Consider the following 17,298-nt stretch of genomic DNA (forward strand, 5'->3'; position numbering starts at 1 on the left):
TGCTGGAGCCAGGGGTCCTCGATGCTTCTCCCAGGCCAGGGTAAGATGGAGCCATGCACCCGCTGAATTTCCCTGCAGAGTTTTTTCAGGCCACAGAAGATTAACCATAATGAAAGTGAAAGCCCAGGAGATCCCATGTGGCTGGCAAGAGCGCTGGAGCAGAAATGAGCACACCCAGTATTGCTTCCTGCCCTGCTGCCACTCCCCACCGACACGCAGCAGCTGCCCGCTGCTCAGGGTGCCCCATCTCCCAGGGTGTCCCCTCACCTGGTACCACAGCCAGAGAACAGGACACTGGGGTTCCCAACCTGGAGGTCTGGTGACTCTGGTCCTTGGCTGGAGCCAATAAACCCCATGGGCCCCGCCAAAAACTGTCTGGTTGCTCCCATCCTGCAACAGCCCAGCTGCAGCACCACCTGAATCCCGTCTGACACTGCACCCTGGTGTGGATGTACCTGCTCGGGGGCTGCTGTGCCTGGTGGGCACCTGCAGGGATGGGAGGAACCTGATGGGACCAAAACCTTTCCCCATGGGCCCAGCCAGAGCAGCCCACACTGCACCAGCTGCCCCCTGTGTGCCCATGGCTGAGTTTCCAGGTGGATGAAGCCTGTGAGGCTGGAAGGAACTGGGGCTGTGGTGTTGCTTGTCCCGCACTTGGTGGGATGGGATTTCCCTTCTCTCCTGGTACCCGCAAACCCCAGCAGGGCCCACGCAGCTCACACGGGAAACCTGATCTCCCAGGTGCTGGAGCCACTGTGCTGAGAGGTTCTGGGCGAGCAGGAGCAGCTGAGGCCTTCGCTGCACCCCAGCACTGTTGGGGTGGGCTGCAGGGGGGCCGGGGTGGCTGGGGCAGCCGGGGGGGCTGCGGGGGAAGAGCTCATCCTGTGGGCAAGGGCAGTTGTGAGAGGGGTGGCCAGAGAGCAGGGGGACTGGAGAGGATGTCGGGGAAAAGAGAGGTGCAGATGGGGGTCCTGGTTCCCTTGGGGGTCCCGGCTGTGTCTGGTGGACCTGATCCCGGTGCTTGCTGCTGCAGGGGCTTCTCCAGTGCCAGTGCTGGGGCAGGATACCTCCGGTGCAACGGCACCGTGCCGGTGCTTGCTGCCAGTGCTGGCTCCTGATGCTGCCAGTGCCCTGTACTGCTTCGGGCACCTCCAGTACCAACTCCCGGTGCTGGTTTGGGCTTCCCTGGTACCGAACTCTGGTGCCAGTTTGTGCCCAGCTGTAACCGGTGCTGAAGCCTGCAAGTGCTCCGGGATCTGCCCGTGTCCGGCGCCGTTACCCGGTGCCCGTTGCCGGTGACGGGGACAGTGCCGAGGGGGCGGTACCGGGGGCGGTGCCGTGCGGGCCGGGCCGGGCGGTGGCGGGGGGCGGCGCAGGCGGCGGTGGCGGCCGGAGGGGGCAGAGCGTCGGCGGAGCCGAGCACCGGGAGCCGCCGGGAGCCCTCGGGAGCAGCGGAGCCGCAGCCGCGGCCGCAGGTAGGGACGGGCACGGAGCCGCCACCGGGGCCGGTCCGGGTTGGGGGGCGGCGGGGCCGGGGGCACCTGCGGCGGGGCCGGGGTCGGGGCAGTCCCGTCCACCCCTCGGTAAATATTTTGGGTGTTTCACAACTGCCCGCCGGGCCCGCGGCCTCGCTGCGGGCAGAGGGGCCGTGCAGGTGCGGGCAGGGCCGGGACGGGCCGCGGGCAGCGAGCGGGGCCGCCCCCGGGGCAGGGGCGGACTTTGCGCGGGCCGGGGCGGGCGGTGCCTCCCGGGGCGGAGGCGGTCGTCGCCCGGCGGAGCGGGGCCGGTTCCCGCCCCGGGACGGGGCCCTTCCTGAGCGAGGGCAGCACCGAAACCGGAGCCGCGTGTCCCGGCGCGGTGGGGGTTGGTCCCGAGCCCCGGGCAGGCCGGGACCCCCCCGCTCCCGCTCGACGGCGGTGGGACACAGCTCCGCACTGCCGGACAGAGCCGGAGGTGCGTGGAAAACGTTCCCCGTGCGAAGCCGGAGCGGTGACACCGGGGACCCTGGTGGCCTTTCACCCAGCTCCAGCGCCGGCCGGAACGTGTGGCCGGGTGACCGCCAGCCCAGGGGACCCGCGGACACCTGTCCGTCGGGATACCGGAGCTGTCAGGGCTCCGCGCCCGGCCGGCTCCCTCCACCTCCTCTCCGTGACGCCCAGTGGCTCCGGGGCTCGGGCGCCCAGGTCGTGTCGTCACCCCGGGTGCAGGCGCTGGCACTACCGGGGGCTTGGACCACGGTCACACCTCCCAGGACAGCTCCGGCACAGTGGCCTTTGGCTGGTGTGAAGTGGGCAGGAGCCCACGCACCCCATTGCTCTCGGGGGAGCCCCGTGGCAGAGGACAGGGGACAGGCGGGGGCAAACAAGTGGTTTGTTTGGGATACGCTGCCGAGGGGTGCTGGGCTTGGCAGTGCCATGGCAGCACCACAGCATGGTGCAGGGCCACGTGGCTTGCCCATGGCAGGGACATGGCACACGACGGCTCTGCAGCACGGGTCACCTTGTTGCAGCAGGACGTTCCTGGCTCACTCCTATGGCTGCCTGTGGCCATGTCCATGTCCCCACTGGCACTGGCAGGCCATGGCATGTGTGCAGTTCCAGTGCAGGCTGAGAGGTGCCCACAGCCTGTGCCCGGGGACACAGGAGAGCCATAGTGGGAATGGGGAGTGATGTGTGGCTGTCACCCACTCTGCATTTCATGGCACTTTGATGAATGTGCTCTCTAAGGGGGTGTTTGCCTCTCAGCAGTTGTCACTAGAGACACATCACCAGTTTAGGTCCACTGGTCTTGTCCTGAGGCTGATGCTTTGGGGCAAGACAAGGGATGCTGGCACGGGCTGCAGCCAGGGATGCTCAGTGCAAGGTTGCACAGAGCCTCTGGAGGGACCTTCCCCCCCGGCTGCAGGGGAAGTGCTGACTCCAAAGCACCAGTGAAATCTTTACCGTGGGGTTTCCCAGATCTCTCTCTCGAGTGATAGCAAAACCCAGATACTCTGCTTGTGAAAAATCCCTGCTCCTTGTACTCATCCACAGTGTGGGTGGTGGGGTGGCGAGTGGTGAGTGTGCTGCACAGTAAAGTGGCCCTGTCAGCTGGGAAATGACTTTCTGGTTTGCAAGGAATTACTGTAAACCAGGCTGTACCCAGCCAGCTTTGTGGCAGCCCCAGGGAGCCAGCAGCAGCCCAGGTATGGCAGAATGGTGTAGGTCCATCAGGACTCCCCCCCGCTGGCATCCCCAGGTGTCTGTGCCATGGTCCCTCTGCTTGGCTGGGCAGCAGTGGCTCTGGCTCACCCCTGCGTGGCTGTGGATGCTGCCACGGGAGCCACGAGGGAGCCATCATGGTGCTGTGCCTGCTGGTGATGGAGCCAGGGGCTCTCTGGCTCCCAGCTCACTGGGATGGGTTGGGGCTGAGCTCTGGCCTGGGAGGCTGTGCTGGCTGCTGGCTCTGGGGCTCCAGCATGCTCCAGGAGAAGTAGCCTCGACAGCTGTAATGTTTCTGTGGCATGCCTTTCCTTTCATGGGGTGTCTATTTTGCAACCCCCAAGTGTTTTGATCCCGGGAGGAAGGGGGCGGGGGTGTTTACCCTGGCACAGCATGGCCAGTGCAGGGATCCAAGCGGTGCTGGGCATGCCTGAATTTTACATGCAGCAACAGTTCTAGCAACATCTGCTGGCTGATAAAAGGTAGGCTGCTGTGAGCTGCTTCTCCCACCGCGCTGGGAAACATCGAGGGGGAGGCACACATGTGAACACAGCTTCCTGACCGATAGGGCCGAGCTGACTTGCTGATAAAGCAGAATCCACCCATCTTGCTGCACCAGAGGGGCCGGGAGCACCAGCTGTGTGCCCTGTGCTTCCCCTGGGGCAGCTCCTGCTTTCCACCCATCCTGGGAGCCATATGCTGCTGGGTGGCTTTGTGGTGGGGTCGGGGTGGCTGCAAAGGTGCAGCCGAATCATAACATGGTCACAACTCGCTCGCTGTTCAAACAGTCACTGGTGAGTTTTGCAATCTCCATTTTTGCTGCAACTTCGTGTCTTCCTGTTGTTATGAGATGTAAATGCTGGTTTATAGCACTGCTCTGCTGGGGAGGGAACTGGGGAAAAGGCTGGTGCTGGGGTAGAGCTCAAAGGGCTGGCGCAGCGCTGGCAAGGCTGGGTACGTGCTCTGTCTGGCTTTTCATCCGGCTGGCTGCAAAGCTCTGGGCAGAGAAAGGGGCAGCTCTCACTGGCAGCATGTCTGAGCCCCTCACGCCAGCTAAAGGAGCTGTAAAATTATCCCTGTCCTCTTTGGTGGTGTCAACATGTGGCTCTGGGTGTTGGGCCTGTGGGTAGCATAGCGGCCAATGAGCCCAGTACACTCCCTTCATAGCCCCATTGGTTACCTGGGCCTTTATGGAATCCCTTGGGGAGCAGCACATGGTGCAGCCAGAGCCTGGTACTCAGCTTGACCCCAGCACCTCCAGCTGCTGCTCCTGGGGCTGCTGAGCGTGTCCTAGGGGGAGGAAAGCCAAAACCTAACTCTCCCACCTGGACGTGTCTGTGTGTGTTGGGGATGAACCCTGTGCTTCGGGTTTGTTGGTCAGGTTTACCCTCTCTGAATGAGAATTTTGTTGTAGAAACCATTGGTGTTTTGGTTCTTTTATTTCCATTCTAACCACCCCCGCCAGCACCCAGGGTGTCTGGTGTGACCTCTTCCCCTCCCTCCCTTCTGCTCTGAGTCTGCTCCTGAAGGTGTGTGCATGAGGGTTTGCCCACCCAACTGTGGCTGCACGGTGGGTCCTGCACCTCCCCTGTGCTCTCTCATGACATGGCTGGTGCCTCTTCCCTGGGCAGGGTGGTTGATCAGAGCAGTGGGTGCCCTCAGTGTATTGGCATCCCCTCCACCTGTTCCTGCTCACCTCCTGTCCCTCTCCTGCCCCAGTCCCAGGTGCTCTTCCACCCAGGAGCACAAGCTCGGTGTCGAGGGGTGGAGGTGCAGCACTGCCTGCACTGCCCACATCTCCCCATCCCTCCTGGGTCCTGCTCTGTAATCCTGCCTGGCTGGTGGCTGGATTAGTGCCATTGTGTGCGCCCGCTGGAGCATGGCAGATAAAATGAAATTGTGTCTGCAGACCCCAATCGGGACTAATTCGATGCTGAAATGAGCTTAATCCTCAAGTCCTTCTGACCAGCTCGTCCCTCCAGGGCTGGTGCTGGTCTGAGCAGGGATTAGCAGCCAGCCTGGGGCTGTGCTGTAGGCTGGGGGCTGGCACTGGACCCATGGGACCCCGTGGTCAGAGGGTCCCTGGCAGTGCCTGCTCTGCTTGACAGGTTCCTGGAAGGGGCAACACAAGGATGGACGGGATGAGGGGGCCCAGCTCTGCCTGGTCTGGTGCTACTCTTGGAGCTGTTGCCACGTCCGTGGGGGGGGTCTCTGTGATCCTGTCACCCTCTTGCCTTTCCCCAGGGTTGTGTCTGGGGTGAAGTCTCTGCCCTCCTAGTTTGGAAGACAGAGACAGGAGTGAGACCCTCACCATGAGGCTGGAGGGTAGCGTGGGGGTCTCTGGGGTGGCAGCTCCTGCAGGTGGGTCCTTCACCCCAAGCATGGCGTTGCCAGGGCTAGGGTGGCTCATTGGTATTGTGGAGGGAAAATAGGGAAAATACCTTCACCAAGTGCCAGGCACACTGTGACTGTGCATCCCCTCCTGGGTGAGGGCCAGGGTCTGTCTGGAACCAGGCTATTGCTGTGGGCAGTGGCTCCACACCTGCCCCAGGATTGCCCAGCAAGCCCGGGGGAAATCCCGGGACCCCGAGCCCCGCAGCCCGTTAATTCGGCTTCTTGGCGCCAGGGAGCCGGCAGTAATTAATCTTTTTCTGCCCAGGGATCTCTAATCCTGTCTGTGGGCTTATGGCGGGGGCAGAGCCGGCGCTGGATGGGATTGGGGTCCCTGTGGCGGGTGTCCCGCAGGATCCACACTGGATTTGTGGCCACGGGGGCCGGGTGGGCACTTGGCTTTGTGTGGTGTGTCCTGCCCACCAGCACCTGGCACCGGCACTGCCTGCCTGCATCTGTCGGGGTGGGCAGGCTGCCTGTGCCATGCTGCGGGCTCTGCTCAGCACCCCTGGCTCCAGACAGTCCCCTGTTGTTCCCAAACAACCTCAGCCTCCGGCACAGCCGACTGACTCATTGTGCCAGGCCGGGCGGGTGGTCCTGGGCACCCTGCACCCCACGAAGTGGGGCAGGATGGCCTCAGGGAGTCTGGGGATGCCCCTTCCTGTGATGAGCTTGGCTGGGGAGGTGGCAGCATGTCTGTGACCCCTCAGTTCTGCCATGGGCACCCAAGTTCTGCCGGTGCCGATCCTGCTCCGTGCTCAGCATTTGAGGGAATTCCACTGGACCTGGCTGTGGCAGCACCAGGATGACTCTCAGAGTACTGGGGTGTTGGGTTTTTTTTCTCCAGGTCCCAGTCCTTGGATTCAAGGGATTTTGATGGGATTTCATTGGGTATTTTGGTGGTTTTGGTTTGACGCAAGTTTCTGTGCCTCTGTGGTTGGGCGGGAAAATCTGCAGAGGGGAGAAAAAACGTTCCTGAGGGCGGCAAACGCCAGCAGTCAGGTACAGCCCCAGGCCATGGTGTGAGCTGGGCTGTGGGCAGCCCCCCTGCTCTGAGCCCCCTGGCACTTGTGAGACGTCTCCACCTGCGTGCGGGGTCGGTTTCTTCTTGGGTAGTGTCAGGCCTTGCCTGGGGTTTCCTGGTTCCTGTCACAGCTCAAGTTCTCCATTTTTGGCTTCCAAAGCTGCTGGGAAGCACGGCTGCTCCCTGTGCTGCCAGCCTGCACTCTGCCCTCTCGCCGTGGGGCCCGACCCCTCTGCCCTCGGGGGGCATGGCGTGTTTCCAGAGCCGCCCCTGCCTCTTCCGTGAGCCCCACGGCTCCTGGCCCGGCGGTTTCCAGCGTGGGTTGGGGGCTATGGCGTGCTGGGGTGGTTGGCCAAGCCCGTCGGTGCCATTGCTCCTCTGCGGGAGACAAACAAATCCCATCAAAGCACCGAGCTTCTAGAACGAGCTCGCCTCCCGCACCGGGCGGGTGCTGTCGCCTCCCAGCCGACAGCTGGAAACCACAGGCAGGCTTAAAACAGCCGAGCAGCCCCGCTTCCCACGATGTGGGCCTCCCCCACGCCGGCTGCACCGCGCCCTGGCACCCGCCAGCCCCAGAGAGTGGCTCTGAGTGGGGCCGGGGGGGTCTCGGGGCTGCTCACTGCCCCCCCGTGTTCCCGGTGCAGGCTCAGCACCGGTGTTGTGTGCCGGGGATGAGAGTGGAGCCGGGGGGTGCAGGTGAGTCTGTTCTGCCCCCCCCTGTGGACCTTGGGGTCCCATCCCTGGCTGCCCCCCACCCGTGGGGGCTCAGCCCCACCGACCCGCTGTGGCAGAGGCTCCAACGCCGGGGAGGGATTGCGGGGCCGAGCGTGGAGGGGGAGCTGGCCCCACTTCCCCGGCGGGCACCACGCCGGAGGAAGCTGCCGGCAGCCCCGGGCGGGCTGCCCTGCGCAGGCAGCTGACATTTTGGAAGGAAATAGCAGCTCTCCGCTCCTTCCTGTAGTGCAGAGCCTGCGGAACGGCCGCCCCGGGAGCCTGGCGGTACCAGTAGCGCCTGCCTGGAGCCGGGCCGGGACGCCGGAGCGGAGCGTGGGGCCGAGCTGTGCCCGAGCCCGGTGAGTGCGGGAAGGGGCACCCCGCCCCGGGGCTAAGGCTCCTGTGCCCGGAGGAACCGGGAACTCCCTGAGACCGGGGGTCTGCCGGCCCATACGTGGGGGAACCCCCCGCTGGGACATCCCTGCATCCCTGGGGTCCCTCGGGTGGGTGTGGATCCCTCCGTGTCCCCCATCCGCGGGGCGGGACGTGGTGCTGGGTGCGGGCCCGCGTGCGAGGGGGCCCGAACCGGGGAGCCCTCGGCGGGGCCCTGGATGAGCGGGGTGCCCAAGGACTAAGTGTCTGTCGGGGGAAGCGGAGCCCTTCTTCCTGCGGGGCTGCTGCTGCCGGCTGCCAGCACCACCGGGGCCTGGCTGGGGGCCGCCTCCTGCCCACGGGGGAGCCTGCCAAGGGCTGCCCTTCCCGGGGGACACAGGACCGCTTCTGCTGGGGGCCAGGAGAAGGGGCAGGACCGGAGCCCACAGGCAGCCCTAGCTGGGGCAGACCTGGAGCCTCCCCAGCAGCCTTCCGATGGCCCTGGCTGGAGCAGAACCAAAGTCCCCCCAGCGCAGCCCGCGGGGTCCGGTCCTGTGGCCCCGAGAGGGGCCGGCTGTGACCTGGAAGCGATCGCGGCTGCCGGAGGTGCCGGGGACCACGTGTCCGTGTTTACTGCGGCGAGAGGAGCCACCGCGGCGGGCGCGGGGCTGCTGACAGCCGGAGCCCAGCACCGGGGCAAGTGTCGAGCCTCTGCCCAGGGTAGGACACGGCTCCGGAGACCCCCGGACAAGGGGCAGTGCGGGAGGCACCGCGGCAAAGGGGCTGTGCGGGGCAGGCGTGCGGGAGCAGGGTGGGCATGGCCGGAGCCCTTTGACATGTGCTTCCAGGGCTCTGCCGGGCTCTCAGCCCCTGTCCCGGCACCGGAGGGCATGAGACTGGCTTTGGCGTGAGACTGGCAGCGGGGTGGGGGTGTCCGTACCAGGGCAAGGGGTGTTCAGCCCGTGGGCAGGTCCCAGGGCGTGTGTGCAATGTGAGCATCCGTGGCTGCCTACACTGAGCATCCTGCGAGCATCCTGCGGGGTGCATGTGCCGGCCCCTGGGCGGGTTCTGCCCGGCTCTGCCGTGCCCGCAGCACGTGGGGAGGCTCCGCCTGCCTCCCTGCGAGGCGTTTCCCTCCTTTTGTCGGCGGTGGATATGGTTCTGGTGGATGTGCTCTGGTGGATGTGCTCTGGCTCGCTTTGGCTCTCCTCCAGCTCCTGGGCCCAGCACTGCCACAAGTGGGAAGTGCCACCGATGTGGTCACATTGGGTCCCCTGCTTCTGGTGGTGCTGCCAGCCTCCCCCTGCCTGTCATATCTCCTTCTGCTGCCTCTGGCCCCCTGAGACCCACTTTTCAGTGGGCTTGACCCATTTTTTGGCTGTTTTGGCAGTGCTCCCCCACCAGCAGTGGGGAGCAAGGTTGTCAGATGCAGAAGGAATGACTGACAGTGCCTCCCCTACCTGTGATGTCCCTGCAGGGCTGGGGTCCCTCTTCACAGCACTTGTCCTACCTCCCAGCAGCTGCTGCGTGTGCTGGTGATCAGTCACCGGTGAGTTTGTTGCTGTGGCTTGCTGAGTTGCTTCTGGTTAACCAAGCTGTGGTAACGGGTGGGTTATAGCTCCCTGCCAGCAAGTAAATGCAAAGTAGTTTAAACCACTGCAATTATCTGTCTGCTGCAGTTGTTTGAGTGCGCATGTGGCCACTAGCTGCAGCATGGCTGACCTGTGCCCACGTGTGACTCTGGCCATCCCAGCCAGGCTGCAGGAGCTGTGGCAAGTGCTGGGACTGGGTACATGCTGGTGGGCTGGAGTGGGCCTGGCAGCCAAGCCCTGGAGAGTTTTGTGTGGCCAGGCAGAGGAGCGCTGGGCTGTCTGGAATGGCCGGCGGCTCCGGTTCTGTGGTGGGACCATGCTGCTGTACCTCTTGCCAAAGCAGAGATGTTCCCAGCCTTGCTGGGTCTTGTGGCTGGAAAGCCTTGTTTGCCCATGGCAGGTGGTGCTGGGACACTTGGGGTGCCTGTGGCCCCTGGGGAGGTTTGGTTTGTTAGTCCATGGCTAAGATATAGGAGACAAAAACGAGGTGCTTGGAGTATCACCTGCTGTTGCGTTGGTGATGCCCATGGAGGTCTGGCACGAGTGGTTTCTTTGGTATGCTTATCCACTGGGATGGCACAGCCCTGGGGACAACCCTGCCTCTGGCTGGCACATGCACCAGGTGAGCTGTGCCACCACTGGTTGATGCACAGTCCCCTGGTAAAGGCTGTAGTGATGCTGGCTTGCCTTCTGCCAGGCACCCCGGCAGTGATGCTGCTCTCCAGCTCCCGGTCTGGCACTGGCTGAGCACGGTTTCTGCCGGTTCACCGCAGCAGCAGCCAGAGACTCGTTGCTTAACAACGCGCTGGAGTGGAATAGGAAGTGTTTTGTCACCATGAGATGGGAAGAGAACACCATTTTCTCGATAGGCAGAGCTTGTTTGCTCTGTGTCCATGTGGCTGTCCCTGCTGCTCCATGGACTTCAGACATTTGTGGCACAAGAGCAGCTGTGGCTGCTCTCCTCTGCTCTGATGGAGCAGGGGGTCTCACCAATGCCCATTATCAGGAGTCTGGGATTTCTGACTGCCAGATTGTGCCCTGCTGTTGGCCATCCCACCTTCCCCTCCCTCCTCGCCCGCCTTTCTCTGCCTCCCCAGGCCCCTCCTTGCCAGCAGAATTTCCAACGCGCTGATTTCTGTGAATGTGGAAATGTTCATCCCTTTTTATAGGGGAAAAATTCATTTTTAGCCAACACTCAGTTATTGTTCCTCTTCCTGGCAGGGCTCAGGGGCTCCGGCCGTGGCTGCTCTGCTTGGACCTGCTGCCGCCATCCCCCAGTGTGTGCCCCAGCCCGCAGGATGGCACCAGCAGCTTTTGGAGCCCCTCGGGCCACTGGTCATTTCTGAGGACAAATGAAGAGCTTTGGGGAGGAAGAAGGGGAGGGAGGGACGTGGAGTTCCCGCCAATGCAGTCTCTGGCTCCCTGTCCCGCTGTAGCTGATCCTGTCCTGGTCACCCAGCCTTGGGACATGGCCCAAAGCCTCGTGTCCTGCCTAGCACCTCTGAGTGATAATAAATCTGGGTGGTTTGGGTGTGAGTGTCTGCAAACACCTTTTGTTGCTGCATCCTCAGCTCAGAGGGGCTGCTGGCCCTCCCTCATTGCTTGCCACCTCATTGCCAGGTTGTTTTTCCAGGCAAGGGACACTCTGGCTTTTTTTCAGTGCCATCCCCGCTTGTCCCTTCTCCCTGCCTGCTGTGGCTGCCTGGTGGGAGCTGGGGCACTGGAGCCATGTGGGATCTGGCAGCATTCCTGCTCAGAGCCAGAGCTGCCCCAAAACACTTTGGGAAGCTCCACGCTGCAGACGGCAGTGCTGGCACATGGGGCTCATGGTGGCCACAGGGCTGGAGGCCCTCCAGGGGCTGCAGTGCCACATGGACCCTCGAGGCCAGGGCTGCTCCTGCCTGTCTGCCTGCCAGCACTGCCAGGGGATGGACATGGGGGGCTCCACTCTGCCTCATCCTGCCCCTCTCACCAGCCCCCCCAGCTCTGCTTCCTCATTCTCCTGGCCAGTGATGGCTGCGATCCCGCTGTGCAGCGAGGGGAAATGATTACCATGTGGAGAGGCGGCACAGAGGCTCCCGGCCCCACAGCCCCCAGGGCTCTTCCTAGAAAAGAGGGGGTGACTCAGCCAGGGTCCCCTGCCCCCCCCACTCCTTCCTTTGGCAGCAGGAGGCGGCTCCAGCAGCTCTGGAGAGCCTGGAGGCTCCTGCCAAGGGCTTTGGGAACCCAGAGCCTCCTGCAGAGGTTTTTAGGGGTTGGCCAGGGATGGACCCTGCCGTGGCGCAGCACTGGCCCCGCTGCAGTGCCGTGACCCTCCCTCCTGCTGCAGGTGCTGAGCCATGGCCGTGTGGATCCAGGCACAGCAGCTCCAGGGGGAAGCCCTGCGGCAGATGCAGGCTCTCTACGGGCAGCACTTTCCCATCGAGGTGCGGCACTACCTGTCACAGTGGATCGAGAGCCAGGCTTGGTAGGTCAGCAAGGTCCTCATCCCCGTGGGGGATGCTGGGCCTGGCAGTCCCCTGGTGTGCTGGTGGGTGTCCCCCTCTGCTGGGGACCCCATGTACGGGGCCAGGGATGCCCTGACGCTGCTGCTCTGCTTGTGCAGGGACTCCATTGACCTCGACAACCCCCAGGAGAATGTGAAGGCGACGCAGCTGCTGGAGGGGCTGATCCAGGAGCTGCAGAAGAAGGCCGACCACCAAGTGGGTGAAGATGGCTTCCTGCTAAAGATCAAGCTGGGACACTATGCCACGCAGCTGCAGGTGAGCGGGGGGCTGCAGGCGGGGGCTGCTGGGCCCAGGAGCTTCCCTGTCCTGTGCCCAGCTCAGCCTGTGCTCTCTGTGCAGAACACGTATGACCGCTGCCCCATGGAGCTGGTGCGCTGCATCCGGCACATCCTGTACCATGAGCAGCGCCTGGTGCGGGAGGCAAACAACGTGAGTGGGGGTTCTGGGGCACCTCCATCCTGGGGCAAGGGAGCGGGTCCTGCAGGGTGTGGGGGGATGCTGGAGTCTCCAGCACGGGGGTTGTAAGAGGAGCCCTGACACAAGGGGTACCCTGGTCCTGCTGCTCCCAGCAGCCAGGGAGGGTCTCCTTTCCATGCTGAGAGCTCCCCATGCTCCATGCAGAGCCCCTCACCAGCTGGCTCCCTGGTGGATGCCATGTCCCAGAAGCACCTGCAGATCAACCAGACCTTTGAGGAGCTGCGGCTCATCACGCAGGACTCTGAGAACGAGCTCAAGAAGCTGCAGCAGACACAGGAGTACTTCATCATCCAGTACCAGGAGAACATGCGCCTCCAAGGTGGGTGCGGGGCTGAGGAGTCCCAGGATGCTGGCAGTGCTGGCCCTAACTCTGTGCCCCATCCCCCAGCCCAGTTCTCCCAGCTTTCCCAGCTGGGCCCCCAGGAGCGTTTGTCACGGGAGACCACGCTGCAGCAGAAGAAGGCATCACTGGAAGCCTGGCTGCACCGGGAGGCCCAGACACTACAGCAGTACCGTGTGGTGAGGGCAACCACCCCATCCTCATGCCCTGTCCTGCCATCCCTGCACCTTGTAAAGCTGTCCCCATACCCTGTCCTGCTGTGCCTGCACCCGTGACACTGTCCTGCCCCGCAGGACCTGGCTGAGAAGCACCAGAAGACGCTGCAGCTGCTGCGCAAGCAGCAAACAACCATCCTGGATGATGAGCTGATCCAGTGGAAGCGTCGGCAGCAGCTGGCAGGGAATGGGGGCCCCCCTGAGGGCACCCTGGATGTGCTGCAGACCTGGTGGGTGCTGGCACTGGCGGTGCCTGGTGGGGTGGGACGAGGTGCTGTGTCCTAGTGGTGCTGAGCATGGCTGTCTCCAGGTGTGAGAAGCTGGCAGAGATCATCTGGCAGAACCGGCAGCAGATCCGGCGGGCTGAGCACTTGTGCCAGCAGCTGCCAATCCCGGGCCCAGTGGAGGAGATGCTGTCGGAGCTGAACAGCACCATCACCGACATCATCTCTGCCCTGGTGACAAGGTAGAGGTGGGGACTCTGCACGGCTGAGGCCACCGGCAGGCTGGGAGGGCCAGGTTGGAGCTGCTCTGCCTGCCTGCCCCTGATCCCCCTGCCCCCCCAGCACCTTCATCATCGAGAAGCAGCCCCCCCAGGTGCTGAAGACACAGACCAAGTTTGCAGCCACTGTGAGACTCCTGGTGGGGGGGAAGCTGAACGTGCACATGAACCCCCCCCAGGTGAAGGCAACCATCATCAGCGAGCAGCAAGCCAAGGCCCTGCTGAAGAATGAGAGCACACGCAAGTAATGCCCAGGGGGCTGGGGGTGTGCTGGGGGGGGCTGGGGCTTCCCCTGCCTCTCCTGACCCTCTGCATTCCTGCAACAGTGAGAGCAGTGGGGAGATCCTCAACAACTGCTGTGTGATGGAATACCACCAGGCCACCGGGACGCTCAGTGCCCACTTCCGCAATATGGTGAGTGCCACCAGTTCCCCACTGCTGTCCCCTTGTGTCCCCATCTGTCCCCCCTCACTCACCCCTCGTGTCCCTGCAGTCCCTGAAGCGGATCAAGCGCTCAGATCGCCGTGGTGCTGAGTCGGTGACGGAGGAGAAGTTCACCATCCTCTTTGAGTCACAGTTCAGTGTTGGTGGCAATGAGCTGGTCTTCCAGGTGAAGGTAAAGCCATGGGCACTGTACCCACGGGTGTGGGGTTTGGCTGGGGCCATGGGGTGCCCATGGGCGATGCTCCTGCTGTCCCCCCCAGCTCATGCTGGTCTCCTTTCTCCTGGCAGACGCTGTCCCTGCCAGTAGTGGTGATTGTGCACGGGAGCCAGGACAACAATGCCACGGCCACCGTGCTCTGGGACAATGCCTTTGCTGAGCCTGTGAGTGCCAGGGCCATGGGGGGGCAGGACAGGGGGGCTCCTCCCATTGGGGATGTTGGGTCGTGGGCAGAGCTCAGTGCTGACCCTACTCCATGTCCCCCAGGGCCGTGTGCCCTTCGCTGTGCCCGACAAGGTGCAGTGGCCGCAGCTCTGTGAGGCACTCAACATGAAGTTCAAGGCAGAGGTGCAGAGCAGCCGTGGGCTGACCAAGGAGAACTTGGTGTTCTTGGCACAGAAGCTCTTCAACAGCACCAGCTCCCACCTGGAGGACTACAGCAGCACGACAGTCTCCTGGTCCCAGTTCAACCGGGTGAGTGGGCTGGGTTCTGTCCTGGGAGAGCTGCAGAGCCCTGGGCTCCTGCCATGCTTTGGTATGGGGGCCAGGAGCACTCATTTTCTGGGTGTTTCAACAGGAAAACCTGCCTGGGAGGAATTACACCTTCTGGCAGTGGTTTGATGGAGTCATGGAGGTGCTGAAGAAGCATCTGAAGCCGCACTGGAATGATGGGTAAGAGCCGCCCTGCCCCGTGCTGCCCGGCCCCGAGCCCCCAGCCCTGACGGCCCCGCTCTGCCTAGGGCCATCCTGGGCTTCGTCAACAAGCAGCAGGCACACGACCTGCTCATCAACAAACCCGACGGGACCTTCCTGCTGCGATTCAGCGACTCAGAGATCGGCGGCATCACCATCGCGTGGAAGTTTGACTCCTGTGAGTGAACGACAGAGCTGGCACCCCCTGTCACTCTGTCACTTCTGCCCCCGGGCCTGGGGCTGCTCCTCCAGCACCTCCTGGGCTGGGCACTGACACCACCGCAGCCGGGAACACGGGAGCCTTCCTCGGGAAGGGCTCCATCCCCGAGCACCAGCGTTGGCGAGGAGGGGAGATGAGGCTGAACTCCTGACCGAGCCCTGGGGTCTGATTCGTGGGTGTATGAAATGCAGCGGCTCCGCGGTGCCTCCCGGTACGATGGCATTGCAGGGGTTGCCTGACCCTGTGCAGCAGTTCTGCTCATTACTGTTCTTCATCAGAGAGTCCTTTGGAGGCTCGTGTGGCCGAGGAGCCCCGCAGAGTCCCTGTGGCTGGCGGGACCTGCCCCCTACATGCCCAGACCAGGACAGGCCTGCCTCGGGTTCACTGTTGCTTCCTGCCTGATCCTGTTTTCTGGCACCCTGTGATTTGTCCTCAGACATTGCTGGGGGAGGGCTGCAGCCTGGGAAATACCTGTGTGATGTGTGACCTGATGTCTCAGGTCTGCAGCAGGGCTGGGAGCTGCCACCAGCTCTGGGCATCATCACGGTCCTCTCTCTTGTCTTCCAGCTGAGAGGATGTTCTGGAACCTGATGCCTTTCACCACAAGGGACTTCTCCATCCGCTCCCTGGCTGACCGCCTCGGGGACCTCAATTACCTCATCTACGTGTTTCCAGACCGGCCCAAGGATGAGGTCTTCTCCAAGTACTACACGCCGGTTCTCTGTGAGTCCACGCCAGGTAGCGCTGTCCTTCACCCCATGCGTGTCCCTCTCTTTCCTGCGTCCCACTGGGGTGGAGCCGGGAATTGTGGCATCGTTCTGTCCCAGGGCCACATCCAGCCCCTGTGGGGGCTCTGCCGTTGTCCCTGCGTCAGCCCCCAGCCCCACCGCAGGTGTCTGGCACGTGCCAGCAGCTTGGGGCCTGAGCACTGCCTTCTGTCCTCTAGCTAAAGCCGTGGATGGGTACGTGAAGCCACAGATCAAGCAAGTGGTGCCAGAGTAAGTCTGACCCTGCACACAGATGCTGTGTGATCCCATGGGATTGTCCCTGGATTGGGATCTGCACCTCTGTTCCCAGGCTCTGGCACCGTCCATGGCCAAATCAGTGTGGAGTTGGCACTGGGGCCAAGGAGCAGGGGCCTGGGGCTGAGGACCATCCATGTTTGTTTGTGTGGGCTTTGGGTCTCCTTCCTGTACTCCCCAGCCTCGGGAGATGGTGGTTAGAGGTGATGGGAATTCCCAAAGTGCAAGTTCATCCTGGGGGAGCTCATCATATCCCATGCCAGCACTCACAAGCTCCCCATCCCTGCAGGTTTGTCAGCGCATCAGGTGATTCTGCCCCTGGAGGGGCCACCTACATGGACCAGGCTCCTTCGCCCGCCGTCTGCTCCCAGCCCCATTATAACATGTATTCCCAGAAGTAGGTATCACATCCCCCATCCCTATCCCACCATGGCTGGCCTCTCCCTCACCCCCTGCCTCCTGCAGCCCTGACACTGTGATGGACCCTGAGGGTGATTTTGACCTGGATGACACCATAGACGTGGCGAGGCACGTGGAAGAGCTGCTGCGGCGCCCCATGGACAGTCAGTGGATCCCCCATGCTCAGTCATGATGGGCAGACGCCCAGCCCCCTGCCCCCAGCCCTGGTGCTGTGGGGACTGTGCTGTGTTCATGTCTCTGTGCTGGTGGGGGGCGGTGGGTGAGCCCTGCCCCAGAGATTTGCTCTGTGCTGCCCCGAAATGCAGGCTGGCGTCCGGCTCTTTGGTGTTTATGCCCTTGTATAAACAGCAGCGGATTTGTCGCATGGTTTTCCTGTATGTTCCTTTTAAGAGGCCCAGCTTTGGCTTTCCGCTTCTGCAAGCACCAACCCTGGAGCCAGCCCCCTCCCCACCAAGGGGCTGCTCAGGCCGGGGGTCCAGCCTCAGGTTTGCTTTTGCAGTTGTCACTAAGAATGTATGTGTCGCCTTCTTGTCCTACCCCATGGCTCCATTCCCAGGGGGTGTGTGGGCACACCAGGCTCCGGGGCAGATGGGGGTCTGCAGGGGCTCCCCCCAGGCTGTGCTGACACTCTGCAGCAGTGGGGTCTCCCCCCAGACCCCCTCTGGCCCCTCAAGGATGCAGGAGCTGCCTTGGTGTCCCCCTCCGGGGCCAGTGCGGCAGGAGGCAGGCAGGGGGCAAGGGCAGCTGGGCAGGGCGGGTGGGCTGGGGGGAGCGGAGCCCTCTGCCCCCCTGCCTACCTCCTTGCCCTGGCCAAGCAGCTCTGGGGCCCTGGCCATGTTATTTTTCTACCACAGAGTAAATAAAGCACGGAATATTTTTGTAACACAAAAGCTCTGGGTTTCACGTGTGTCTTGGCAGGTCGCTCCCCTGGCAAGTGGGAGGGGGAAG

The 17,298-nt window shown here is 63.0% G+C and overlaps 1 protein-coding gene across 4 annotated transcripts; it reads left to right on the top strand.

Moving 5' to 3' along the window:
- Nucleotides 1-1,330: 1,330 nt before the first annotated feature.
- LOC139788682 (signal transducer and activator of transcription 5B) lies at nt 1,331-17,240 on the top strand. 4 transcript variants are annotated; one of them, XM_071728848.1, is made up of 20 exons: nt 1,364-1,475; nt 7,577-7,688; nt 11,623-11,760; nt 11,899-12,055; nt 12,140-12,229; nt 12,422-12,596; nt 12,666-12,796; nt 12,911-13,062; nt 13,143-13,298; nt 13,399-13,578; nt 13,661-13,748; nt 13,828-13,950; nt 14,067-14,159; nt 14,263-14,469; nt 14,573-14,667; nt 14,736-14,866; nt 15,476-15,646; nt 15,855-15,906; nt 16,220-16,327; nt 16,396-17,240. In XM_071728848.1, the coding sequence occupies exons 3-20, from the start codon at nt 11,633-11,635 to the stop codon at nt 16,520-16,522; spliced, it is 2,364 nt and encodes a 787-aa protein (XP_071584949.1). In that variant the 5' UTR covers nt 1,364-1,475; nt 7,577-7,688; nt 11,623-11,632; the 3' UTR covers nt 16,523-17,240. The 4 variants fall into 4 exon arrangements, with proteins under 4 accessions (XP_071584948.1, XP_071584951.1, XP_071584949.1 ...); XM_071728847.1 differs by lacking the exon at nt 7,577-7,688 and having other exon boundaries at nt 1,331-1,475; XM_071728850.1 differs by lacking the exon at nt 7,577-7,688 and having other exon boundaries at nt 1,331-1,475; nt 15,476-15,631.
- The last annotated feature ends 58 nt before the right edge of the window (nt 17,241-17,298 follow it).

Source organism: Heliangelus exortis, chromosome 29 (genome assembly GCF_036169615.1).
Source record: "Heliangelus exortis chromosome 29, bHelExo1.hap1, whole genome shotgun sequence".
Classification (NCBI taxonomy): Eukaryota; Metazoa; Chordata; class Aves; order Apodiformes; family Trochilidae; genus Heliangelus; species Heliangelus exortis.

Bases quoted from the DNA above. Each gene is read 5' to 3' on its own strand.
- LOC139788682 (XM_071728847.1), top strand. From the start codon at position 11,633: ATGGCCGTGTGGATCCAGGCACAGCAGCTCCAGGGGGAAGCCCTGCGG. The intron at 14,668-14,735 runs GTAAGAGCCGCC...CGCTCTGCCTAG, and splicing joins AAGCCGCACTGGAATGATGG to GGCCATCCTGGGCTTCGTCA. The intron at 15,907-16,219 runs GTAAGTCTGACC...CCATCCCTGCAG, and splicing joins ATCAAGCAAGTGGTGCCAGA to GTTTGTCAGCGCATCAGGTG.